Consider the following 27,051-nt stretch of genomic DNA (forward strand, 5'->3'; position numbering starts at 1 on the left):
ATTTTGCACAGTTCTGGAGGCTGGAAGTCTGAGCTCAGGGTGCCATCATGGTTAGGTTCTGGCGAAGGCCTTCTTGGGAAGCTTCAGAATGCCAGCTTCTTGTTGTGTCCCCACATGGTGGCCAGAGTGATGTAGCTCTCTGGCCTCACCTTGTAAGAACACTATTCCCATCATGAGGGCTCCACCTTCATGACTTTGCTACCTCCAAAGGCCCCACCTTCAGATACCACGACACTGGGAATTAGATTTCAACATATGAATTTGGGGGACATATAAACATCTAATCCACGTGGAGCCCCATGTACCAGGCCCTTGATTTTATACGGTCAACAAACACACTCACTTCAGTAAATGGAGTCACAGTTGCTTTTTTGGGGGCTTCCCTTTTCTGCATCCCGCCCCCAAACTCCAAAACAAAATAACAACAAAAACCCAAAAGAAGACCTCTGTCTGTTCTGAAGAAATCTAGAAGCGGAATGCTTCACAGACAATGTATGCATTTTTATATTTGAAAAAGCAATTGTTTATCCAGACATACGCCTGTAATCCCAGAGGCTTGGGAGGTTGAGGCAGGAGGATCCCCTGTTCAAAGCCAGCCTCAGCAAAAGTGAGGCACTAAGCAACTCAGGAAGACTCTCTCTCTCTCTCTCTCTCTCTCTCTCTCTCTCTCTCTCTCTCTCTCTTTAAATATAATTTTTTAGTTATATATGACACAATATCTTTATTTTATTTGTTTATTTTTGTGTGGTGCTGAGGATCGAACCCAGGGTCTCTCATGTGCGAGGCTAGCGCTCCACCATCCCAGCCCAAGACTGTGTCTCTTCATAAAATCCAAAAAAGGGCTGGAGATGTGACTCAGTGGCTAAGTGCCCCTGGATTCAATCCCCAGTAGCCTGTTCTCATGTCCTCCCCCACCCCCCAACCCCCACCAAAAAAAATAAATTATTTAGCTGGGCATGGTCGTGCACACCTGTAATCCCAGTGGCTCAGGAGGCTGAGGCAGGAAGATTGCAAGTTCAAAGCCAGACTCAGCAACTTGTGAAGGCCTAAGCGATATATTGAGACCTTGTCTCAAAAAAAAAAAAAAAAAAAAAGGCTGTAGATGTGGCTCAATAGTTCAATGCCCCTGGGTTCAATCTTTGTTTTTTTTTTTCTTTTTCTTTTTTAAAGTAATTGTTTAAAAAATATTCTTCTGAATTCAATCTGCTAGCATTTTACCTAGGAATTTTGTGTTTAGATCCATGGATGGGAGTGTTCTGTCTTCTCATGTTCTTTCCCTCAGTCTTCAAGGAGGGGGGCATCCTGATGTAAGTGCGTCAGAGTCCAGGACGTTGGTGGTACTACGTTCATGCGTTATGGGCTCTATATGCTCCTCCCTCCTCTGCAGAGCCTCCTCTCCCTCTTGATCTCACAGAAGCACTGGCAGTCCAGATTTCCCCTCCAGGCTTGGGAAGAACCTGGTGCAAAGATCTGAGCACCGAAGGAGAGAGGGTCTAGCCTGTGTCCACGGAGGGCTGCAGGTCACCTAGGATAAGGAGGACCCTAAAGCCCCTACGCCTTTGTCCACCTCTCCCAGGAACCCTAGGAAGAGGATGACCAGGGCGAGGCAAGATTCAGCCCATTCCTGAACGCCATTTCCATATGTTCAAAAGCTCATCCCAAGAGCAGAGTCTTTGCCAAGTTTTAGTCTTGGTATCTATTTTGAAGAGTGATTTAAAAGTGTCAAGCATGTGGGACTTTTGGTGTTTATATGAAATATTTTTTGCACCTTCTTAATTTATTATTGCGATATGATAGATGGCCTACCAGGCAGCTAGTTCCTTCAAGAGCAACACCCTGAGGCCAAGGAGTTGTTAGCAAGTCCAGTGGGAGGGAAGGGGAATTAGGAAACAGAGCGGCTTCATGTCCTTTGAGATGAAAATGTGTCCTGTTATAGATCCATTCAGCAGGCGTTTTGCTGGGGCTCCATTTCCAGCTCTCAGTGAGCACTTCAGGGGGAGATGACACAAAATTACTTTTGGAGAAGAGGAGACCAACAATTGATCAATACAGCATATAATTAAGAGGAGAAAGTGAAGAGTCATTGGGCCAAGATTCAAACTCTGAAACTGTTAGTGAAGTGGCCCTAGAGATGTTACTGAATCTTACATCTCAGTTTATTTATTTACCTATGGAGATATTTTCCCAGCTCCCTTGAGGAGCTTATCTAAGTTTTAAATAAGGTAATATATTTAAAGTGCTTAGAACATTAGTTTGGAATTCAATAAATTCTACCTTTCTTTCTTCCCCGCCCCCCCAGTTCTGGGGGTTCAACCCACAGCTGCTCTACCATTGAGCTACATTCCAGCCCTTTTTATTTTGAGAAAGGGTCTTGCTAAGTTGTGGAGGCTGACCTCAAACTCATGATCCTCCGACCTCAGCCTTCTGAGTCGCTGGTATCATAGGTGTGGGCCGCCTTGCCGGGCTCTGGCTATTGCTTATAAGGATTGATTCCATCTGGTAGAAGCGAACACTATAATCATCAAGGATGGAAGACTTATGCCTAAAAGCTTTGTTCCTCATGAAAACTGGTAGAGTGACAGCCAGGATCCTGCACTCCCTCCCCATATAATGAACACTGGACCCAAGAACATCAAGTATAGGTGATCCCTGACTCAGGATGTTTGATTTGTGATTTTTCAACTTTAGGGAGATGCAAAAGTGATAGGTGTTTAGTAGAACCTACATCTGAGTCTCGAATTTGGGTCTTTTTCTGGGCTAGTGTTACAGGGTATGAGATGCTGTGATACCTTCACTGGGGGGGGGGGGCGCCGTCCGAAGCGGACACTCCATAGTGTGTTGCGTTGCTCAACTATGGTGTGCGGGAAATTGGATACATTAAATACATTCATTTTTTGGCACTGGAAGTTGAATGCAGTGTGTTTAACCACCCAGCCACAACCCCAGCCTTTTTAAAAAAAATGTTTTATTTTGAAACAGGGTCTCTCTAGGGCCTCGCTAAATTGCTGAGGCTGGCTTTGAACTTGTGATCCTCTTGCCTCAGCCTTCCAAGTTGCTGGGATTACAGGGGTGCACCACTGAGCCCAGCTAAATGCATTTTTGACTTACGATATTTTCAACTTGTCATAATGAGTTTATTGTGAATGTAACTCCATTGTGAGTCGAGAAACATCTGTATAGACAGATGTCTGTTGAGACTCTGCCTTCCCCTGACCCACCTACCTCTCCCAAGGCTGCCCATGATGACCAAAACCCCCTTCCCCAAAAGTGATAAAAAGAGTTTAACAGAGACTGTTGCCTGACCCAGTTGCTCCATGTGCCCCTTTCCTCCCTTCTCTTCAGAGCGAGGGCCACCCTTTCAATTCCATCTCAGGCTCTTCCACATACTGCTATACAATTCCCTTGAATGCGCTCTCTCTCTTTCCTCTAGTTCCAGTTTTTGTAGTGGGTTTTGGAAAATTGCTTTTTCTCTTTTCATTCCATTTAACACTCTCTGTCCCCCACCAAAGATCTCAATCATCCAATCAGGGTCAGGGATAGATTTGTATAAAGAAAAAGAAAAACCACCCAACCTGAAAAGTAAACAGCACAAAGGTCAAATGACAAGGAAATGGCAGTCACAAGAGTGTATATGGTTGCTGAGAATGTGGTACTGATAGGTCCTCCTCCCAGTCTCAGAAGGCGGAGAGCAATTACTGGGGTTGGAGCCTCCAAGGGAAGGCTTCCCTGAAGGACCTGAAAAGCTGTATTTCCCAGGCTGTGGCAATCCCGATCAAAGGGGTGGCCTAGGAAAAGCCAGCCGTACTTAGAGGCAGGGACTAGTTAGTCTCTCTTGGGAGGTTAGTATTGGGTGAACCGATTCTTTAGTACTGTGTAGTTTAAAGATTTTTAAAAATTGTCTTTGGTTTTTGGAGATATGAACAGCAGAAGTCATTTTCAGGGCCAATGCTGTACAATCTTATAACTTTCTAGAATGATTTGTGATCCGAAGTGAAACTTTTCACTATTCTTTATAAGAGCACCTAAAAAGGGGTGGAGGAATAAATCTCTGTGGTTGAGGTAGACTTTTCTGTTGGGGACAGAATTACTTAGTTCTAATATTAATTGTGTCTTATTAGATCGTTGACTCATAAACCTACAAATGATCACGTTACTTCTTCAGTTTGAAAATCGAAATCACAGCATAATAGACCCCATACTAAAAGCAATACTTGCCTGTGGGATCTTTTATTCAGGATTTAAGGATGATTTTCATAAGCACATTTTTTTCTGGTACTAGTGCCTGAAAAAATCATGGTATATATTCTGAACCCTTGATGAGGCAAAACTAAAACAAGGGTTAAAAATAAAGTTGAATGGGGGAAATAATGCCTACAGAAATTTATTTTATATTTTGGTACCAGGGCTCCAACCCAGGAGTGCTTAACCACTGAGCCACGTCCCCAACCCTTTTTAATATTTTATTTAGAAACAGGGTCTCACCAAGTTGTTTAGAGTCCTGCTAAATTGCTGAGGCTGGCTTTGAATTTGTGATCCTCTTGCCTCAGCCTCCCGAGCTGCTGGGATTACAGGCATGCACCACGGTGACCGGCTGCCTACAGGAATATTAATATCTAATGATAAGATTTGTTTTTTTGTAACTGCAACCCAAAGTAACATTGCAACATCCTAAAGTTGCAATTGTAACAGTGCAAAGTTGCTAAGTTGCTACTCTCTGTTCCTTCTGTCTCAGCTCCACCCATGTCTGGTGGCTGAACATCTGTAACTGACGCTACTCTTTCAAGTTTCTTTCCCTCCACTGCACAAGGAAGAGAACACCACTTCACAGTGAGGAGGTGAAAACCACGCAGGGGCGAGTACTAACAGCCTGGCTCCTTCCCCGGGCTCTCTGCATATTTATTTGTTAACTTAATTCATTCATATCCCCCACTGCTAATTTTTCCCGTGGCAGTAGGCACAGGGGACAAAGCCATCCTCTCTGTGCGCTGGGCGTGGCCCCTGCGTGAGGAGGGTTCCTGGGAGGTGGCGGACGACCGCGTTCCCACCTTTCCCGGGAACTGGGCCCTAGACCCGCCCACTCCGCGGCCTGGGGCGCGCCCTGGGGGCGGGGCCGGACGGCGAGCCGCGCCGTGATTGGCTGTGTCCGAGCAACCGCGGCCACGCCTCCACAACAGAGACGTGGACCCGCTGAACCTTGGCGCAGCCGGCGGAACCTCGGCTTTGCCCATTAGCAAGATGCTTACCTCGCCCGCCCTCTCGGGTCCGCTGGGCCCTGGAGGGTGGGTGGGGGGCTGCTGAGCCGGAGCCGCTTGCCCTCCATCCGACATTGCCTAGTAAGTGGGGGACACCATCCCTGCCACCCCAGGACCTGCGAGGCGCTGAGCTTTCCATCCGGTGGCGCGGGGGGAAACTTGGAAGGTTTCCTAGCTGAACTGCAATCCTCCCAAGTGCTCGTCGACCTCCCCATGCTCACTTAACTGTGGTTGTCCAGGGACAGGTACCTGCCCATCCTGCCCTAGAGAGCTTTCTCTTGGCACCTTGCTCCCTGCAGAAGCTTAGCCACTCGGGCAGAGAACTAGCTCCCAGGTTTCTGTCTGTGCCACAGTTCAACATAAGGTGACCAAGTCCACTTGGGCTTTGGAAGTAATACGAGAACCAGGAAAACTAATTTCTAATAAATAGTGATCAATATAAATAAAACCTCAAAGTGATCTGCTTTGCACTAAAGCTTTCCACAGATTTCAGTTCCGGAAAGGCCTCTGGCTGCCTGCCATTCCACACGTGGTGTCACAATCACACCACTTTCTTTGACTCTTTTTATATGGGCATAAAACTTAATAGTTAGCTTTAGTTTCCATGTAGTTTCATCGCCTCAAGAGCTGTGCCTTTCTTTCTTCTCAGCAAGGGTCCACCCCCAAAGCTCTCTAATTATTCTTAGGTTTTCTCTTCTTGCCCCTATTTTCTCAATCCTGGGACAGTCCACTTGAGTCTCCTCACTGCTGCCAACATTTTTGGCTCTGATGATCACAGCCTGGCTTTGCCTTTTAAGGGCTGAAAAATGGGGTCTGTAAAGAATTGCAGCAAAGTACATCAAGGAGCGCCGGCTCAGTGTCCTTTCTTCTGGGAGCATGACAATTCAGAACTCTCAGAAATCACAAGACATAACCACCTCGCCTAGACTTTTTTTTTTTTTTCAGAAGATACCAAGAATAGGAAGTTTGGGAGGCTGATCCTAAAGCTTACCAAATGCTGAAGCCAAATTGATGAACTCTAAGTCTTGCATTGCCTCTCAGCCTCTTACCACATAGGATATGACCTTGTAGGGCATGGGACTCCCACCACCCCAAAGCAGCTGTGGGGCATCAGTTGAGTGCCCAGGACAGGCAGAAGTCCAGCAGGGATGGAAGGACATGGAGCCCCTACTTCCTTTGGTTGTGGCCCTTGGACTTAAGCCATAAACTTTCTATTTTCTCCAAAAGCTTTGCCTACCCAAGGCTTCAGCTCAGACTTTCACTTCCATCTTTTCCTCTTTCACTTCCTCCTCTTACTCAGGAAATCCCTTCCTCTTTCTTGAAATTCCACGATTCTTGGCATAACTTTTAAAACTTTGGACGATGTTCAAAATGGAATGTGTTACATTGTTCTGACTTCTGGGTTCTTTGGTCTCCCAATTTGAAAGTAATCACAGATGATAAAACCTAAATAACAGTAGTAAATAAATAGTATACTTATGTCCAGAATATAATGTCTATAGTTTAAAAGATAGCTGTTTCCCATTCTTAGCCTCCTTAGAATTGTGAATCTTTACTTGGTTTTGGAAAAAAAAAAAATCAGGATTCTGTCAGTAAGTTCCAAGTGATGGATTTAATTCTTCTCAACACTTACACAACACGCTTGCTGTATATAAGGCACTGTGCTGAGAGCCTTCCTAGAGTTTGCCAGTGCAGCCGCAGAACCTTCTTCTAGTCTAGAGAGGACACACCAGAAGTGTCCAAGGCCAGAGAGATGAAGTATCAAAGTAAAGGGGATCTGGAGAGGCAGCATTTGATGCCAGATCTGGAGGCTGAGATTCCCCACAGAATGCTAGAGATTAGCTTGGAGGTGGGAAAAGCATGGGTGGGGGGCTGTGTGTTGATGGGGTGGGATGGGGATTCCTTTGCTAATCCTGGCTCCAGGCAGGCTTTCTTGCTCTTAGAATAGTTTTTTTTTTTTTTTTTTAAATCCTATTTGAGTAGAAGATCCCTCCTGTTGGGAGATGCCCTTTCTCTTTTCTTCCTTGTTTTCTCTGGCTTGTTCCACTTTCCACTTCCTTTCATGTCTGACGGTACAGGTATTGTCAGGCTATAAACTCTGGAGCTGAGGTTTGAGTCAGAATGAATCATACATGTTCTCAGATGTTATAGAGCCAATCCCACCTTTAAAAAAAATAAAATAAAAAGTCAGATAATCCCAAAAGGAACTGGGGATGTATACCTGAGCTAAGCCGGGGAATTTGGCTACCTTTGATTTGGAATCAAGAATGTGTCCTTTTAAAATTAATTAAAATTTGAAAGCAGAAATAAAGAAGTAAAACCTCTTCCCTTTTAAACCCAAGACATGTAGCTCCCTCTGGCAAGAATGTAGGAGTGGGTGTGTTTTAGGGAAGAGGAAGATTAACTGGAAATGACGAAATAGTAAAGAAATCTTTCTTCTGAGCTTCCCTTCCTTGTTTCTATAGGAACAATTGACCCAATTTTAAAGAATTTTAGCTGTAGCCTTTGTGGACAGATTCCCCCAAAGAAAGTTGAAGCATATTGATCTGCCCTTGTTCTCATGATCTGTGATTTATTCTGAACTTCATAGTTCAAAATGACTGGAAATTTTGGATTAAAAAGGTACTTGAAATAAAAATGGATGTCATGAGCCAGGCTTGGTGGCACACGCCTGTCATCCCAGTGGCTGAGGCAGGAGATTTGCGAGTTCAAACCCAGCCTCAGCAAAAGTGAGGTGCTAAGCAACTCAGTGAGACCCTGTCTCTAACTAAAATACAAAATAGGCTGGGGATGTGGCTCAGGGGTTATATCTCCCTGAGTTCAAAAAAAATAAAAAAATAAAAGTGGATGCCGTGAAACAACATATAACACTAAAGGAAAATGGCTTTTAGATGGTTTCTTTGCACACAGCTCTTTCCATGCAGTAATTGCTTATCCATGCCTAAGTCCTACATCACATTTGATCCTTGGAGTAACCTGGGGTTCGGGCGTGCCACTTTGGTGTTGCTATGGTAAAGAGGTAAAATCACTTCCTAAAGTGGCATAACCGGCTTACACTGAGTTTGGATTCTAAACTTTTCTGCTCCTCTGTCATGTTCTCCAAATAATCTTGTAACACACTAATCAAATTGAGCCTTGTAGGCAGAAAGTGGGTTCTTTAACAGTACGAATGTATGTACCTTTGGAAGTCAACATATAGGAACAACACAAAGTCATACACAACTTGACATGGAAAAGTTAAAAGTTCTAGAGCGATAAGCCAGGAGGCACGTTGAGCCTGAGCTCTGAGAATAAAGGTTAATGCTATCTGTGTTGGATGAGGACCAGGAACCCTAAGAAAATGTGCTTCTACTGGAACACAGCTGTCGGCTTGTCCCATAGAATCAGGCTGGAGGAGGCTAGCTCTAAAGATAACAGAGTGGTAAAGCAGCGGCTTGGACTCCTGCTTCTGCCACTTACTGGCCATGGCAGAACTTGCAATCAAGTTCTTTATTCTCATAGTTTCTAGTTAGCATCACTAACCGTGTGGTTATGAGGAATCTGTGGGCCAGTGCTCATCAAGGGTTCCGCCCAGTGCCTGGCCACTGTGGAAGCTGCTGCCCTTATTTCTATTATAATAAAAGCCACAGAACACAGACGCTGGGGATGAATGGCCGGGGTTAGAATCAGAGTTACACCTGCTACCAGCCGTGAGATTGGGTGGTCTTGGATTCCTCATCTGCAAAAAGGGAATAAGAATAGTGCCTGCCTCCCGAGGTTATTATTACTGCACACACCACCTTGTTAAATAAGTGTTTGCAAACCACGGAGGCACTACTAACTTCTCTGCACACAGGCCTCCCTGGCTTGGGTCCAACTGATTTTTGTGTTTGACTGAATTTCCATGTCAATAAGACAGAGCAAAGAAAGGGTAGCAGATTAACAAAGGAAAGGAAATGAGTAGATAGCAATTCCCATCACCTGGTTGCTAACAGTGTCCGAGAAGGGGGAGGATCACACTTTCCAGCCATCCCTGGGTGGCTCTCTTCCCGCCTTTTGGTCAGGTACACCTGAGAAGAAAGGAAACTTTAAATCTATAAAGGGGCAAAACACCCCCAGAATGGTTACCAGCTTCCTCTCTGGAGGATGGGTAGTGTCTCTCTCTCTCTCTCTCTCTCTCTCTCTCTCTCTATCTATCTCTCTGTTCTATCTTTCCAGTAAAATTTGCTTTTTTGCTCTTGCCTCAGTTTTTCCCCAGTGTTTAATCTTCAACACTGGGGAAACGAGGATCTGATACTAATTTTCAAGACTGTTTTCATCATAGTATTGAGATTTAGGAAACACAGTTAAGAGTCTTAGAGGGCTGGGGTTGTGGCTCAGCGGTGGAGCACGCAACTATCAGATGCGAGGCCCTGGGTTCAATCTTCAGCACCCCATAAAAGTCAATAAAATTAAGGTGTTGTGTCCAACTACAACTAAAAAATAAATATTTCTAAAAAGAGTTTTGGAAAAGGGAATGTTTTTTGTTGTTGAAAAGTTTTACGGTCCGGGCAACCTTCTTATGCATCACGCTCTGGATATAGATGTAAGCAGAACTTTTCACACTTCCTCCAAGTCATCAGGCCCCACTCAGTTGTGGTGGGTTAAGATTGCATTACAGTCAGGCGTGGTGGCGCACACCTGTAATTCCAGAGGCTTGGGAGGCTGAGGCAGGAGGATCACAAGTTCAAAGCTAGTCTCAGCAATTTAGCGAGGCCCTGAGCAACTTAGGGAGACCCTGTCTCTAAATAAAATATAAAAAGGGCTGGGGATGTGGCTCAGTGGATAAACACCCCTGGGTTCATTCCCAATAATAATAATAATAAAAAGGATTGCATTACAGTGTGGCCATTCCCTTCCCCTGTGTATACTACTTTATTTAGGTGAGTTGAGAAAAGTTTAATAGGTTGCGTATTGCTTTGTGTCCAGTTGATCCCAGAATACCTGGTTCTATGAACCAGAATGTTTCAGTCCAATTTTAGAATGAAATCCCAGAAAATCAAACTCTGAGAAGATGTGTGCATGTATTCCATTAGGGCCCAACTGAGATCTGCTTCTGCCTGCCACCAGTCCCCAGTTAGCCACTCCGTCTGCAGACCATGCACACTTCCTCTATATCCTTGTGGGTGCAAAATGTCAGGTGTGGTTATAATTGGAATACTGATGTGTGATGCAGTTTCTGGGGAGAGATTTTCTGTTTATAAAAGCAATTCCTATTTTAGAAATGTTCAATATCCAACAATATGTGCTGGGCGCAATGATGCCTGTCTGTTATCCCAGCAGCTCGGGAGGCTGAGGCAGGAGGAAGGACCGAAAGTTCAAAGCCAGCCTCAGCAACAGCGAGGTGCTAAGCAACTCAGTGTGACCCTGTCTCTAAATAAAATTTAAAACAGTGGGGCTGGGGCTGTGGCTCAAGCGGTAATGCACTCATCTGGCATTCAAAGGGCACTGGGTTCGATCCTCAGCACCACATAAAATAAAGATGTTGTGTCCACCGAAAAACTGAAAAATAAATATTAAAAAATTATATATATATATATGGCTGAGGATGTGTCTCAGTGCTGGGGATTGAACCCAGGGCCTTGAGTGTTCCTGAGTTCAATCCCCAGTACCCCAAAACAAAACAAAGCAAAATAAAGCAAAACAAAGCAATATGCATTTTTGCAAAGGTGAAAAGAAAAATTTAAACAATATAGAAAAGGCAAAAACCACCCATACTTCTGCTACATATAGATAAGTATTGCAAACTTCTTGGCATATATCCTTCTAGATGCGTTCTCTCTCTCTCTCTCTCTCTCTCTCTCTCTCTCTCTCTCTCTCTCTCTCTCTCTCTCTCTTTCTCTCTCTCTCTGTATTGAATTTTATGGGTACCTCTCAGCAATATGTGTGGATATCTTTGCCAACAAATGTATATCTATATTGTAATTTTAACTGGTAAGTAGAATTGCATGTCATGAGTGTACTGCAATTTTCATGAAATCAGTCCTCTGTTGATTTGAGATTATTTTCAAGTTTTCAGGAAGTCTGAATTTGACTCAGGAGATCCCAGTGACTTGCATCTTGACTCAGAGATGGAGGAATCAGATTCATCTAAACAGCAGCTGCACAGACAGGAGGGACTGAGCAACACCAAGACACAATTGGTTGAACAGAGTCTCATTTCATCTGAGAAGTGGCTTCAACTGCATGGACTTAAGAGCAACAAATTGACCTTGAACCAGATTCTGTCGCAGATTGGATTTCCACACTGTGAAGGTATAGTACTCATGCCCAGCCAGCATGCTGCTGATGAGCCTTCCGGAAGGCTGGGTTTATCCTGAAGGCTCCCCGAGAACCTCAGGTCTCTGAACTTGCTTTGATCTGACATCTCTGTAAGTAGGAAATCCTTGTTCTCGCACCCTTAATGTATATTATATAGAAATACAGCTGTCAATCCACATTCTCATTGAGTAATGCTGAATTTCATTCTTTCATTTTTATAGATGAGACGAAAAATAAAGAGAAGTAATTTGTATTTATCCATACCCCAGCAGATGTCGTACTTATCCCTTGGGCGGTGAACCCCTTTGAGATTGATTGAAATAATCCCCTTCTTCCTGAAGACAATAGCTGGGTGTGATTTCAGGGAGCATGGTTCAAGTTTTTCTTAATGCATTGGCTGGAATGCTGGTGCTTAGCTCCCAGGGGCACTTTTCTCTGTAGGAAGCATGAACATGTATAAGGTTTTTTTTGGGGGATGGTGGGGGAGTGCTGGGGATTGAACCCAGGGCCTTGTGCTTACGAGGCAAGCACTCTACCACCTGAGCTATATCCCCAGTCCTTTTTTTTTTTTTTTTTTTTTAATGATACACTGAATTGGGTTGGTACAGAAATACAGGGTCTAAGAACCGGGATCACAGAGTATTTTACCATGGGTGAGATAGCAAGTGTGGAGGAACTGCCCTGTCCAGCACATTCACCTGATGCGCATGCTCCTTGATCTGATTACGATTACTAGGATTTTACTCAGTAATTCTGAATTAGTCAGTCAATCAATCAATCAAACAAATATTTATTCAACAGCTAGTGAATAACCAAGTGGGTCACCACTTCCTTTGAGACCTTTTCCATACCTGTACTGTGAATGGTCTAGGCGTGTGGCTGTTATAGAGCCATCGGGAGGCCCACCTGTATGGCAAGACCTGGCTCTTTGGGCCTCAGTTGTGCTTTCTTAATTACCCTTCCCCATGGGTTAATATGGTCTTGTGCTGTTAAATACCTTTTGAGTGGCAATATGCCAGAATCAGGGCTTGTGGGATTCCCATATAACGACACAAACAGAAAGGTTTATCTCATTTTCAAATAATTACAATTTGCAACTATAATTTAGTTATTAATATTAGCAAAACAGTGATTCCTTGTATTTTACTAGGGATTTTTCGTCTAGGTTCATCAGGGACATATTGCTTTGTGATTTTCTTTCCTTATAACATCCTTGTCAGGTTTCAGCAACAGGATTATGCCTCATAAAATGATTTGGAAGTATTCCTCTCTTCTCTATGTTCTGTGGGTGTTGGAACATGATCGATGATATATATATTTTTTTTTTCTTTAGAAGTGTGATGGAACTCGCTAATGGAAACGTATCTGGGCCTGGAGCTTGGTTTGTGGGAAGAGTTTGATTTTTTTAAGAATCAACATGGGGCTGTTTGGGCTTTCTGTTTTACCACGCCAATTTTGTGTTTTTCATGAATTTGACCATTTCATCAACGTTTTCTAATGCATCAAGAAAGCACTTTTCATATTATTTCCATAACAGCCTTGTAATCCCTGTAGGAGCCGTAGTGTGGTTTCCTGATATTGATAATGTGTGCTTTCTCTCCTTTTTTTTTTTTCATTAGTAAGTCTTAGTAGCAGTGTATCTTCTCAAAAAAGCCAATTTTGAGTTGTTTTTTTTTTCTATTTCATTAATATCCACCTTATTATTTATTTCCTTCTATCTACTTGGGATGTGTGTTCTTTGTTCTAGGTTTTTAAGGTATAAACTTATATAATTGATATAACTTTCTCTTTTTGGATCATCATTTAAAATTACAAACATGCTTCTAAGCTTTATTCTAACTGAATGCCATAAAAAATGGTTGGAAGTGTTGAAAACTATTATCGATTTAAAAATACTTCTTTCTCATATCCCACCGTCAGCTTTAGAGCAGCTTCATCTCCCCGAAAGGCAGTCACCCTGTGCTCCTCAGCTCTCACTTCCTCTGCCTGACCCCCACCCACCAGCTGTGAGGAATATGGTTTTGTCTGTCATAGATTTGCTTGCTATGGACATTTCAGATAAGTGGAAATCACAATAAGTGGTCTTGGGTCACTGGTTTGGTTCAGGTCTTAAAGATTCTCTACACTGTAGCACGTACCAGTTTGCTATTCTTTTTTATGGCCACATCATATTCCTGGTGTGGAGACACCACAGTGTGTTTATCCACTTACCAGTTGACAGGTGGAGAGCTGGGTTTTATCCTAGCAGGCAGTTAACTCGGCTGAACCCAAACTCCAAACTCTCTCCTGCTAAATAAATAGTAAATTGAACCCAGGGGAACTTAACCACGGAGCCATAGCCCCTTAATTAATTAATTAATTAATTAATTTTTAAAATTTTGAGACAGGGCCTCCCTAAGTTGCTTTGGCTGGCCTTGAACTTGGGATCCTCCTGCCTCAGCCTCCGAGCTGCTGGGATTACAGGCGTGTGCATCACACCGGGCTTGTGCCTTCCTTTTCAGGATGAGTGGTACCCCAGTTTTTGCCTGTTCCTGGTTGCCCTCCAGGGCCTTTGGATAGTTGTCTCTACGTTTCTTCCACAGTTTATCACTGTGTGAGGTTCAGCTAATCACATCTACTCCCGACCCCTGGATGCAGAACCCCACCACACCTCCCGTTCCAGTTGGCCATACAGCTTGAATGCTGCTGGCGACCTGAAGTCCCTCCATCAATGCCAGCCAGGAAGGTGAACCCTCGGAAACACAGATTTCCAAGTGGGAGAGGTCTCTCGAGCAGGGGTATCGCTGACCACGAGAGCTGGACCTCGAGGCGTGTGAATTTTATCACCCCTCGTGACGAGGGACCAAGCCTGGCCAGGGCGGCTATAAAGTTCAACCTGGATCTTTCCACCTTTCCAAGGTAGCTGTTACCCTTTCTCCCCAGAAAGGGGGAGGTGAGCAATGCCTCCGGCTGTCTGCCACCTTTGGGGACTTCACCACCACAATAACATCATCGTCATCCTATAGGAGCACTTCTGTGAAGCTTCAAGCTTATGTCCCGCGGGGTCCTTGTTGTCCCTAAAGCCTCTGTGGCCTTCTGGAAGTTCCAGGGAGGAGTAGGAGGATGTGTTAGGGAATGTCGTCTCGTCAGCCCCAAGCCCAGTAGGCAGCAGCTGCCGGACAGATGTTCATGAGGCTGGGCACCTGATCTGATAAGGAGAGCCCCGTGGTTCTGACTCCGCGTTGGGGTCTTCTGAGTCCATCACTCGCATCCTACGTTTCGTGCATTTAGTCGTGAGCGTCCGCTAGAGAGGACGGTGGCTAGATGATATCTAAGTGGAATTCTCCAAGTTCCAAAGTCTTCCAGAGAAGTTTTCAAGGATTAAACACTTTACCATGCCGTCCATTTGCCTTAGTTAATCTGGACGAGAGAACCAGGGAGCCAGGAGGGGAGCTCTGTTCTGCCTCCCAGTTGTTCATTCATTAAAAGATTCCATTTAAGCCTCTGGGGATGCTTCCCGATTTAGGACAGAACACAAAACATCACCAATTGTCGGTGTTGCTGGGGGTATAACTTGAACGGTGTCAGGGAAAAAATCATTGTGAGATACAAATAAGAAGCTTTGACCGTGCACCATTTTTCTTTCATGATAGGGTGCATTTTGACATATTATATATACACGGAGTGTGACTTATTCTGATTAGAATCCCATTCTTGTGGTTGAACATGATGTGGAGTTTCGCTAGCCATGTATTCACATATGAACCAGGAAAGTGATGTGTGATTCATTCTACTGTCTTTCCTATTCCCATGCCCCCATTTTCCTTTGTCTAAGCCTGTGAACTTCTATTCTTCCCTCTCCCCACGCTCCCTTATTGTGAGTCAGCATGTGCATCTGAGAGGAAACATTTGGCCTTTGGTTTTTTTGGGATTGGCTTATTTCACTTAGCATGATAATCTCCAGTTCCATCCATTTACTGGCAAATGCCATAATTTCATCCTTATTTATGGCTGAGTAATATTCCATTCTGTATATATACCACATTTTTTTTTTTATCCATTCATTTGTTGAAGGGCACCTAGGTTGGTTCCAATAGCTTAGCTATTGTGAATTGAACTGCCATAACATTGATGTGGCTATTTCACTATAGTATGCTGATTTTAAATCCTTTGGATATATACTGAGGAGTGGGATAACTGGGTCAAATGGTAGTTCCATTCCATGTTTTCTGAGGACTGTCCATACTGCTTTCCATAGTGGTTGCACCAATTTGCAGTCTCACCAGCAAAGTATAAGTGAGCCTTTTCCCCATTCCTCACCAACATTTATTGTTACTTGTGTTCTTAATATTTGCCATTCTGACTGGAGTGAGATGAAATCTCAGTATGGTTTTAATTTGCATTTCTTTAATTGCTAAAGATGTTGAACACTTTTTCACATAGTCGTTGACTATTCGTATTTCTTCTTCTGTTCAGTTCCTTTGTCCACTTATTGGTTAGGTTATTATTATTATTATTATTATTGGTGTTAAGCTTTTTAAGGTCTTTTTCTATCCTGGAGATGAATGCTCTCTCTGAAGTGCAGGTGGTGAAGATTTACTCCCATTCTGTTGACTTTCTCTTCATGTTCTTGATTGTTTCATTTGCTTCGAAGACGCTTTTTAGTTTGATACCATCCCATTTATTGATTATTGATTATTACCTCTTGAGCACCATGTTGATTGTCTTTCTTTATAAAAATGCAGATTATGTGGCTTCTCTAAGGAGACCCGTGGCTTCTCGCTATGCCGTTGGCCTGTTTCCGCAGTTCTACGGAGCAGAAGATGGCAGAGTGTACAACGTGAGTCAGAGTTGCCTCCGAGGCCAGGTCTGGTGACATGCTGAGGTCACCTCAGGTCACAGAGGGGGTGGCCATTCAGGTGGAAGGGTTCCTTTGGCCAGTGCCATTGATGAGCTCACAGCCCAGGAGCTGTGTGCAAGGAAGCCCTGGACCAGCAAGAGATGAGCGCAAAGCCCTTTTGGCCAGAGATACCTTGTGATACCTAAGGCCACGTCCAGGCCATGCTGGCAGCTCTTTCGTTAATTTAGGGCTTAATGACAAGGAGCAAAGCCTGTCCGTCCGTCCGTGTTCATCGCAGATGCAGTTTGCTTCTGAATATTTTCCATCCCAGGCTGGTTGAATCTGAGGATGCTGGAGGGCTGACTGTCCTAAAAGATGTCAACCGAGTCTGGCCCTCGGCAGGAACCCAAGCTGAATTCTCCAAGTCCCGACACTGGCCCCGCACCAGCTCCCGTGGGCGCCATCCATCCAAGGGCATCGCGGTTGGGAGGCTGGAGATTTTTCCTGCAGGATTTGGAGGATCGTTTGCAAAGCTGTTTTGGACCCTCAGCTTTTGCTCGCGTCGCTGCGGTCCGGGTGACTTATTTTGGCGCCCTCTTCTCATTTCTGCTTGTTCCTTTTATGGTCATCCAGCTGACGGCCAAATCGGAACTGGTCGACCGGTTGGCGGAGTCCTTAGAAGAGGCCCTGGAGAGCTGCAGGCGGCGCATGGACTGGCTCACCAGCGGAAGCCGGCAGGTTTTCGGGGTCATCCTGGAACAGCGCATCACCTTCGTGCTGGATTTGGGCGACCTCCTGGAGGGCGAGCTTCCTCTGTGCCAAGAGGCTCTGACCATGGTCCTGCGGGAGCAGGTGGCCCAGGTCGCCAGGTTCAATTTCATATGGTGAGTCCCCAGGGGAAGCACTGAGGGGGGGGAAGAGCCACAGCGATGGGCAGGTATTTGTCCTTCAGAGAGGCACAGCTCTCTCGGGCGAGGGGCGGGGGACCATCTTGAAAACTCCTAGAAGAGACAATTTTAGCAGAAAACTCACAATGAAAAACTATTAGGAAACTTTAATCTGCTCTGCACCAAGCATCTTGATGTTCTTGTTAAAAGAGATTTAGGGGCTGGGCTGGTGGCCCAGTGGTAGAGCGCTGGCCCAGCCCGTGGGAGGCCCTGGGTTCCATCCTCAACCCCACAGAAAAATAAGTAAAAATGAAGGTCCTGTGTCCATTTACAAGTATTCTATGTATAAAAGAGAGAGATTTAGGACCCGGAGTGCAATTCAGTAGCAGAGCCCTTGCCTGCTGTGTGCAAGACCCTGAGCTCAGTCCCCCCGCCCTGCAGAAATAGAGATTTAGAAACATACTTTTTAACTTAGGGAGGTTGAAAAATACGAGGATATGAACCCTCTGCACGTATTCAACAGATATTTAAGGCCATAAATCCCCTCGCTCAGTTTAGATTTTAGCTAAGACAATAAATTCAAAGGCCACAAACTTCACTTGTTTTTCCAGACCGAGTTTGCAACTCAAGTTGACCTCTCCTATAAGTTGACTTCTTTCATCCAAACGACAGGTGGCTGGCTTTACAGATTTTCCCGGATCTTAGAGTTTTCACAGCCAATTATTTACGGATTCCTGGATCGGGAAGAATTTGGGCCTGGGTGCTCACCCTCCATCTGAAGCAATGGTTGCACCTCCTGGAGAGGAAGCACCTGGTTGCCGAGGGGGAGGGGCATCCACTTGGCTCAGTTTGTCTTTTTTACATAAAATGCTTTGGGCTAAATAGAGGACCTCTTAGGGGCTGATCCTGGTGGTGTACCCCCCCCCCTCCTGTTTCTGCCGCCGGGTGTTATTAAAGGAAGCAGATGCTGAAGTTTGCAAAAGTTTTGCTTCCTTGGAACGTTTACTGAAGTGTACATGCCACTCAGTGCTCAGTTTTTCCTACCTGGAAAAGCCACACAGAAGGGACACTAGTGTGAGCTAGCTCTGCCTCTGGAGGCGGGCCATGAGCGACTGTCAGGCCAGTTTATTTGCAATTATAAGCACACATCCATTCAAACGGCTCCGCATTCTGGAGTTTTCCACCTGTTGTTTCCAAACTCAAACTCAATGGTTTTACCAAATTTTCTCAGGATTTAAAAACCAATGCTCTGTTGAATTCAAAACAATTCAATTTTTGATCTGAAAAAAGGTGACCGATGGGAATCTTTTTCAGAACAAGGAAATGTCAAGAAAGAATTGGCATAGTAGCACCCGCTTGTAATCTCAGCGGCTTGAGAGGTTGAAGCAGAAGGATTGAGGGTTCAAAGCCAGCCTTAGCAACTTAGTGAGGCCCTAAGCAACTTAGGAAGACCCTGTCTCAAAATAACAAAATTAAAAGCGCTGGGAATGGGACTCGGTGGTGAAGCGCCTCTAGGTTCAAAATCTCATACCCCCCCCCCAAAAAAGAAGAAGAATTAGAAATAAAATTTATGCAAAATTGTTATACTGTGAGTTTTTTGTGTATTTGTTGTTAATGAAAGACAGTTTCATACAAACCTGCCCATTTAAGAAAATAGCTTATCTGGATATTTTTAAAGAACTTGTTACTGTTTACATTTCTTAGTTTTTCTTATTCTCAAGTCAACATTGTTTTTCCTAGTCAGTGGGTTGTGGAAGATAATGTCACCTCAGAATTACGGGGTGCATTCAGAAGGTACACTTTCCTCAGCAAGACAGGCCCATCCTCACCAAGTTTTAAATTTTCCTGGTGACTCTGAAGGGCCTGGGAGCTGGCTCCTTCCTCACTGCGGAGGATACGACATTAGGAGGCCCATTGTTTGTGGCCCGGGAACTGAGGTTGGACATTCATCTGGTGGCACTGATCACGACCCTGTGACCACCCATGTGGCTCCTTTCAGGGTTACTCAAGAGCCTGTGAAATGGCAGGAACACGCCATCCCGGTGACCCGACAGTGCATAGCCGCTGCCTCGTGCTGGGTCCAGGAGCTGCGTTTTGAGCTGACCACGACGAGCGCCATCTGCCGCCTAGACGCTCTGCTGGAAGCTGGGAGAGACGAGACTGTAAGTGTGTGTCCATGGTCCGCCCAGGGCCCCAGGGTGTCTTCACACTGTCCTTCAGCTGACCTTGACTTCCCCACACCCGCAGCGTTCCCGAGAGGCCCCGGTCATTGGCACCGGCGAGGCCCCTGGGTGTTGACCTGATTGAACTCTGAATTTTGAGCCGATTGAGAAATCGTCTGCAGGGCCCAGAGGGGGAGGCAGGGAGCCGCCCTGGTGACAGTGGAGCTGGGCTGGACCGACCACACAGAGGCTCCCTCAGGCTTGTGCCCTGAGCCTGGCTGGGCTTCTCTGGGGTGGCCGGGGCTGGGGGAGCTGGTGCCAGGAGAGACCAGCACTGCTCACAGCCCCTGAGCATCGGGAGAGGACGGGGAGGGAGGCCATCGCTGTGCAGCTCCAACACATTCATTCCGCTCTCACCCTCCGGCCAGCTAGAGGCCACCTTCCTTCCCTGAGGGGAGGAGAGGCCAGAGGACTCTGAGGACCCCCTAGTGCTCCCAGAACAGCACTAGGGGGTCCCCGGCATCAGCACCCGCGTTCTGAGGCTTCCCAGGTCCTCTTCTTCGTAGATGGAACTGTTTTGTGCTTTCCGAGGTGAAGTATATCCAAGCCGAGGCGCCTCCATTCTTGATCATTAATGTACTGACAGAGGCATTTCGAAAGGAACCTTCTGGAAATAAAGCCTTACCCAGAAGGAGCGATTTTACATGGCAGTGTCTCGGGTCTCTTTCAGTCCCAGGATCACTGGGAGGACTGTGAGGGCAGTGCCAAGCTGGTAAGGGACTTTCTGGAGAGGAGGGTCCCCAGGTCCCCGTGGGTCTGCCCGCTGTATCCGCACTTGCTTCCCGGGCTCTGGAAGCCTGGCCTTTCTGTAGGTTTCCAGCTTTCCCCGGCTGCCTTCAGAAGTCCTGTCCTGGGCAAGCAGGCCCTGTGCTGGCCCCCATGAAAGGACCGCTCCCGGAGCTCACTGGTCTGCGTTGATCAGTGACGATTTGAAATGGGAAACACACAGTTTTCCTCGGAAAGCCAGACCCACAAATGTTTTCTGTTGAGGAAGAACCAAATACAAGCCACTTTGTTCTTTGGTCCTTCCAGATTGTTTCAGCATCTGTAAAAATGCCAAGATTCCCGACACCTTAGTATTGCATTTCAAGAAATGGGACGTTTTCCAGTCTCCTGGATGTGTGTGCTCTTGAGTGCGCCTTGAACCTGGCCGGCCGGCCTGGTGTAACTGCAAGATCTCCCTGGGACCTTGCTTCTTTCCCCTTCCTCCCTCCGGCTGGGCTCCCCTCTCTCTAATGTGCATCTCTAGCCTGGAAAATGAGGAGCGCTTCAGCGAGTCCCTGGGAGGTCCTACAGAAGAGGGGGAACCCAGGAGCGAGCTCGCAGGTGCTGATCTCCAAGCGCAACCCGCAAGCTCTTGACAAAGAGCTGGGAGCGCGTGGGAAATTCCAGGCGACACAGGCTGCTCTGTCCCTCTGCCCGCAGCCTCTGTCTGGGGTGGTCCCAAGTTTTCCTCCAGTGAGTGCAGCTGTCTCCTATATAAAAATGCCATGCCTGTATTCTTTTTTTTTTTTTTTAAGAGCATGCATGTGTATGTAAAAGGGGGGGGATAGGTTCCCAGGGTGGCCTGCTCCTCTGCTCCGGGCCCCTCCTGACCACCCCAGGGAGTTTCGCATTCCAGCATGTAGCTGCCATCTGCTAGGAATAGAAAAGATGTAAGGCTTAAGAAACTTCTGGAGCAGTAACTGTGAATTTCTCACACTGATGATTCCTCGGGTTTGCCTGAGCCTCTGCCCCCATGAGGGTGCACCAAGAGGAACCAGGACCGTGGGTATCATCCTGGGTCCAAAAATCAACACGGAAGCCTGGGTCTTGTATCAAGTCCATATGAGGACCGGGCTCTGTGGCCGCAGGGAGGCCGGAGACCCAGCAGGGAGCCCAGGCAGCGCGAGGGGGCCTTTGAATCGTGGCTCCCGTAATGGCACTTGAAGAACACCACTGACGGGCGGGTTCTTACTGAATCCCGTGGGAAAGGACCTGATGCCCGGGAGGGTTGTTGACGAGATGCCTGCAGGAGAGGGTTGCTGTCCTGCGAGCCCAGTGTGCTGACCGGCACGGGCTTCTGTTCTCCAGCCTCCTCTGTGCTCTGGAAGTCGGCAGCTTCCCTGGCCTTTCTGAGGAGGAGAGGTCTGTAGGGAGGCCCTGGCCTCCCCTTTCCCAGGTCCTTGGGAGAGAGGACTGTTTATCCCAGAGCCCTGGCTTAGGCCACCCAGGAAAGCTAACTGCCCTCAGGAGAAGGCTCCATGACGAGAAGACATCTGCATTTCCATTTTTTGTTCTCTCCCATCTGCCTGGTAGTCATGAATCTGTTTTTTTTTTTTTTGGGGGGGGGGCGGGGGAGCATTACTGGGGATTGAACTCAGGGGCACTCAACCACTGAGCCACATCCCTACCCTATTTTGTATTTTATTTAGAGACAGAGTCTCACTGAATTGCTTAGGGCCTCACTTTTGTTGAGGCTGGCTTTGATTGCACGGTCCTCCTGCCTCAGCCTCCCAAGCTGCTGGGATTGTAGACATGCACCACTGTGCCTGGTGAATTTGTTGGTTTTTTGGGTTTAAAAAAAACCATATTTGGGGCTGGGGATATAGCTCAGCCGTATAGAGTGCTCACCTTGCCTGTGGAAGGCACTGGGTTCGATCCTCAGCACCACATAAAAATAAAATAAAATAAAGGTATTGCGTCCATCTACAACTAAAAATATATATATTTTAAAAATCATATTCACTGAGAGACCTGACCTGCACCTTTCCATAAGGAACCTGTGCTGACGCTGGTCAATAAGCTGAAGGCCTGGCCCTGTGGGTGTGTGAATCTAGCATCTCATTTATTTCCTTCTGGTGGCTGGGACAGGATCAGATCTTTTCTTTGTGTGTCCCTGAAGCTTCCTAAGAGTTCTATAAATGTTTGTTGGACATTGATGGGATGAATTGGAAATAATGGTCACATGCTGGAGTTTGGGGGCTAGATGTGGGACCAAGAGATCTGATCCCCAATGTCCAGATTTGAGAATTTGGGGTTTTTTTCTTTTTTTTTTAAATTGGAGGGAGGTGGTCTGCTCAGGACCAGAGTGGTGAATTTGCTGAGCCTTGTAGGACCCTGGTGGGGTGAGGGTAGGGACAAGGACCCTGAAGCCTGAGAGGCTGGACAGTGGGTGGTGACCGATCAAAACGGGCCGAAGCAGGAAAGGGCTGTCGCAGGCACAGGGAAGACCTGGAGGCGCACCCTGAGGTCTGGCGTCTCCCCAAAGGAGCAGCGTTCCCAGGTCAAGGGAGAATTCTGCTGGACCCCTCTTCACTTCTCCTGGAGCGTGGGGATCTTGATACCCAGCAGGACGTCAGGCTGGTTCACAGAGGGCAGTGGGAACAGAGACGGCCACTCCCTGCTATTCCTTCCCCCGCCCCCACCCCAGAGCAACAGCTGGGAAGATGCCAAGGGCTTCATGGGTGGGCAGAGTGCCCACGGCTGTGAGGAGCTGCAGAACAAATGGCCCAGACGGAACAGGCCTTCCAAGCAACGGCGTGGAGGCTCCACCTTGTCTTATGTAATAAAAAGCTGTGAGAACTTGTGACTCACTCTTAGGAGGCCGAATGGAGCCTTTGCATTATTTTATCAAATTGGGTGCACATCAGTCCCTAGGGGAAAGCCGGCCAGCCGGGACGCTGGTCCTGCTGCTGGGTTTCAAGGCTGGCCCGGGCCCTGGGGGCTGAGCTTATGGCCATGGGTGAGCATTCCCATGAGGACAAGCCCCTTACAGCCACGGTCAGCAGTGTTGACATCGGGCGGAAGAGTCTGAACCCTTGGACAGTGGGGGAGCCCATCGGGTGAGCAGAGTGCCGGCCTGGGCCGCCTCCTCTGCCCCCTGACCTTGACTTCATCATTCCCGGATTCACGTTCATCTCTCGTGGGCGACCAGCCTTTCTGAATCCAACACTGCATGGTGGTCAGAAAGCAGGACAGAAGCTCCTGGGTCAGGCAGCCAGCTCCTAGGCCAGGTCAATCCACCACCCTAAGCCTCAGTTTCTTCATGTCTAAACTGGGCATGCTAACGGTAAAAGCAGGCTCCGCGAGGCTGTTGTGAACGCGGAATCAAATAATCCATTTTCACCTACGGTCCCAAGAAGCAGGTAACTGTAAAGCCGTTTTACTTTAAGGAGCAGTTTTGTCAGTTTGGAGAGAGAGGGGGATAGGTGTCGCGTTTATCCCCCTCTCTGTTTGAGACCAGAAAGGAGCCTGTCTGCAGAAGCGGGTGGAGCCGGGTGGCCTCCATGCTGAGCACGTCCCAGGGCCTCTGCAGCCCGAAAACATGTGATTCAGAAGCCGAATTTAATAAAGTTAATGAACAGTGAAGCATGCCACAGGCTCCGCGAAGGAAAGAAAATTCTGACTCACTGCTGGCCACAGCGATCTGGGGAGAAACCATCGCTGCCCAAGGAATGTGGCTGCTTGGGTTGTTGCCACACAGGCGGGGCTCAGCGCTGCCCACGACCCCGCGGCACGCGGTGCTTACCTCCCGGTTGATCTGCAGACACATCAGCCATCAGATCACCTGTGAATCCCAGAAGGTGCCCCGTGTCTGTCCCTTGTCTTGAGTCGTGTGTCATTTTAGGACGACCCTGTCCCCAGGATGCTAAACTTGGGCCCAGACACAGCTGAACAACTTGTCAACAGTGGTGCGGTGAAGTGGGACCTGTTAGGGCGTCCTCTGCCAGGTCATTTATATCAGAACAAAATAAGGTGCACTGGCTGGAAGAAGAATTGAGTTGCCTAAGAAGTCACTGGGAGAACATGGTTTCTTCCTCTATCTCCCTCTGCCTCCCAGGAGGCTGACTGAGAGGTTGGAGCTTGGTCTTCACCTCCCTGTGGTGCTCCTTCATGTCAAGAAGCTGGTGTTGAAAGATCGGAGAGATGAGGCTTGGAAAGGAGGGAGGGAGGGAGGTGTCACCTGGCTTCAGCTCTGACTCTGGCCCCAGTCCTCAGCCACCCTGCCCCCACCTCCACCCTGATTAGCTGGGGAACCAACTGTGAGTCCACCCCCCTCTGCCAGGTGAGTTGAAGTCCCAGGTTTGGAGTTAAGGGAGGACCATTTGCTAGCAATCTGCAGCTGGGGTTTGGGATGAAAGCAGGGAGAGGGTTGTGAATCCCCAAAGAGGGGTGAAACCTATTTATCCCTTAAAACGCCGCACACCCGCTGGGGCCTCATCCCCAGCTGCCTGTGGAGACCATCACTCAGGACGTTTCTGGGCTGAGATGACGGCTTTCCTCGCTCTCCTTGGTTTTCACTCTCTGAGGCTGGTGTAAGTACATGTGCACAGACACAAATGTCCGTCAACCACGAAGAGGAGTTCACTGTCTCCCTGCTGAGAAGTGAAGGCCCTGAGGCGAGGTCCCTGTCCCAGAGATCACAGAACTCATCAGTATCTGGGGAGATCCACGTCCTGGAAGCCAGTCTCGGGGATGCACAAGAGTGGAGTGGTGTGTTTGGGGGAGGACCCTGTCCTGAGGCCCACTTGGGTGGGCATCGGTCTGCATTAAACAGGGACCCCTTTGGGGGGATTGTCTTCCAGAATCCCTGGTTGAAGGTGTCTGTGGGGGGGGGGGCGGTCTGTGGCCCCTGACCCAGGTGGCTCACTGTATACAGTGTCAGCCTCGGGCGTGGCAGCGTGGAGTCAGCCTGGGGCCGGCCCGGCTCCCAACCCGGCTCCGATCCGCTCCCTAAGGTCAAGACAGCCTCACTTCCCCAGGCCTCTTGCTCCCTGGTGACAGGAGACCAGAGCAGGAAGCAGCTGGATATGCCCCCCATTCCCACACCCTGCCTCCGGCTGAGGATGGGCGAGGCGGCCCTGCAGAATTCTGGCACCTCCTCGGGAAGTGGCTAATGAGCTCCCTACCCACACCCCACAGCGGTGGTGCCCAGGCCTCCTTGGCTTCTTGATTTGCACACAACTGCTCCTAGATGTGTGACAGCCACGTTCTTCTCATGCAACCGTCGTCTCTTGGCGACAGCCCTGATCACCTCACTCGCTGACTTTACCTCCCAGCATCCCCACAAACATGGAGTACTGTCGCTATTCTAGCTGCCATTTTTTTTTTTTTTAAAGAAGTGGTTTTGTAGAGCGTATGTTGCTGATGAGCCCAGTGCCCGTCAGGGGCACGCAGGTCCATGAGTCATTGATGGGCACCACTGTTTTACAGATTGAGTCCATTTACTACTTCGTGGTGGGGGACATTCCGGCGGAGTCCAGGGAGCTTCTCCTCCAGAGGGCTTTGGACATCCCACATCCTGTGCACACAGTGTCCTTCAACGCCAGAGGAGAAGGCATGGTAGCTTTCCTGAAGGAGCTGAGCGCCAAGACCCACGGCAGGTAGGTGGGAGGACACTTATGGGGGACTCAAGCCGGTGGCCACTTAAGCGGGGCTCACAGTGGGTCTTGGTGGCCTTCTTACCCAGTCAGTTGCTGGATTCTCTCTCTGTTCTGTCCTCCTTAGTCTCTGTGTACCCTCCCCCGGCTTTTTTTCTGCATCCCATGTCATTCACACCTTTTCTGTTTTCTGTAGCTCTGATGCTTTGACTTTTTAGGGACTCTGACTCTGGAGAGACTGTCCTCCCAGGGTGAGCCAGTCCCTAGAGACAGCAAAGCACGGGCCTGGGTGCACCTGTCATAGCAAACCGACTCACCCAGAGCCCACCTCTCAGTGCAGGCTCTCGCACTCAGGACCACTGTCCTCCATGCCGATCAGCCCAGGGCTAGACACCAGACAGCTCAGGACAGACCCCACCCCCAGAGCTCACTCAGATGATTCAGATTAGCTAATCCTAAACCTGCTGACGATGTCTCCCCATCCCTTCCTATGGAAACCAGAATAAAGGCCCCTCACCCCTCTGCCTCCTGACCAATCCTGTGTGGCATGGTGTACTCCCTTTTCTTGGGAAGTATCTTAGTCCACTTGGGCAGTGTATTAGCCAGCTTTGGGTCACTATAACCAATGCCTGAGGTGATCAACTTATAAAGAGCAAAGGTTTATTTTGGTCCACAGTTTTGGAAGTTTTGGTCTGTGATTCATTGGCCCAATTTCTTTGGGCCTGTGGCAGGAGCACATGGCTCACCTCATGGCCAGAGAGCAAAAGAGAAGAAGAGAAAGGGATTGGGCACTCCTCAAATGATCTAAAGACCTTGCATTAGGCCCCGCCTCTTAAAGGTCCCACCATCTCCCAAGAGTGCCAAGCTGAGGACCTAGCTAGCCTTTTATACACGCACCTTTGGAAGACATTCTGGAACTGAACTCTTGCACGCCGCCATAACAAAATATCAGAGGCCAGGTGGGTTAAAGACAGAAATTTATTTCTCAGCGTCCTAGAGGTTAGGAGCCACTTGGTTTCAGGTGAGGGCTGTCTTCCTGGCTGTAGACAGCTGACTTCTCACCACAGCTTCACCTGGTGGGCAGAGAGCAGGTGAACTCTCGGGTTCTCCCTTCCTTTTCTTACAGGGTCACTAATCCTGCCTGCTCAGGGCCCAGCCTGCTGATCCCAGTCAACCTTTACTCTCTCCTTATGGACTCTGTCTCCAAATATAGTCATAGTGTCCTCTGCT

General features: G+C 47.6%; 1 protein-coding gene and 1 non-coding gene across 5 annotated transcripts in view; one reads left to right on the forward strand and one right to left on the reverse strand.

Moving 5' to 3' along the window:
* Nucleotides 1-5,157: 5,157 nt before the first annotated feature.
* The window catches only part of Vwa3b (von Willebrand factor A domain containing 3B), a 176,867-nt gene continuing 154,973 nt past the window's right edge, over nucleotides 5,158-27,051 (forward strand). For all 4 annotated transcript variants that reach the window (XM_078028505.1, XM_040270772.2, XM_078028506.1 and 1 more), the window contains exons 1-6: nucleotides 5,158-5,333; nucleotides 11,283-11,525; nucleotides 16,256-16,350; nucleotides 16,984-17,234; nucleotides 19,237-19,399; nucleotides 25,655-25,824. In XM_078028505.1, coding sequence (XP_077884631.1) covers nucleotides 11,342-11,525; nucleotides 16,256-16,350; nucleotides 16,984-17,234; nucleotides 19,237-19,399; nucleotides 25,655-25,824 — 863 coding nt within the window. In that variant the 5' untranslated portion in view covers nucleotides 5,158-5,333; nucleotides 11,283-11,341. The remainder of the gene's footprint in view (nucleotides 5,334-11,282; nucleotides 11,526-16,255; nucleotides 16,351-16,983; nucleotides 17,235-19,236; nucleotides 19,400-25,654; nucleotides 25,825-27,051) is intronic.
* Trnat-cgu (transfer RNA threonine (anticodon CGU)) lies at nucleotides 12,013-12,085 on the reverse strand. The gene has a single exon. It is a non-coding gene; the product is annotated as a tRNA-Thr (tRNA).

This window comes from Ictidomys tridecemlineatus, chromosome 12, assembly GCF_052094955.1.
Source record: "Ictidomys tridecemlineatus isolate mIctTri1 chromosome 12, mIctTri1.hap1, whole genome shotgun sequence".
In the NCBI taxonomy this organism is placed as follows: Eukaryota; Metazoa; Chordata; class Mammalia; order Rodentia; family Sciuridae; genus Ictidomys; species Ictidomys tridecemlineatus.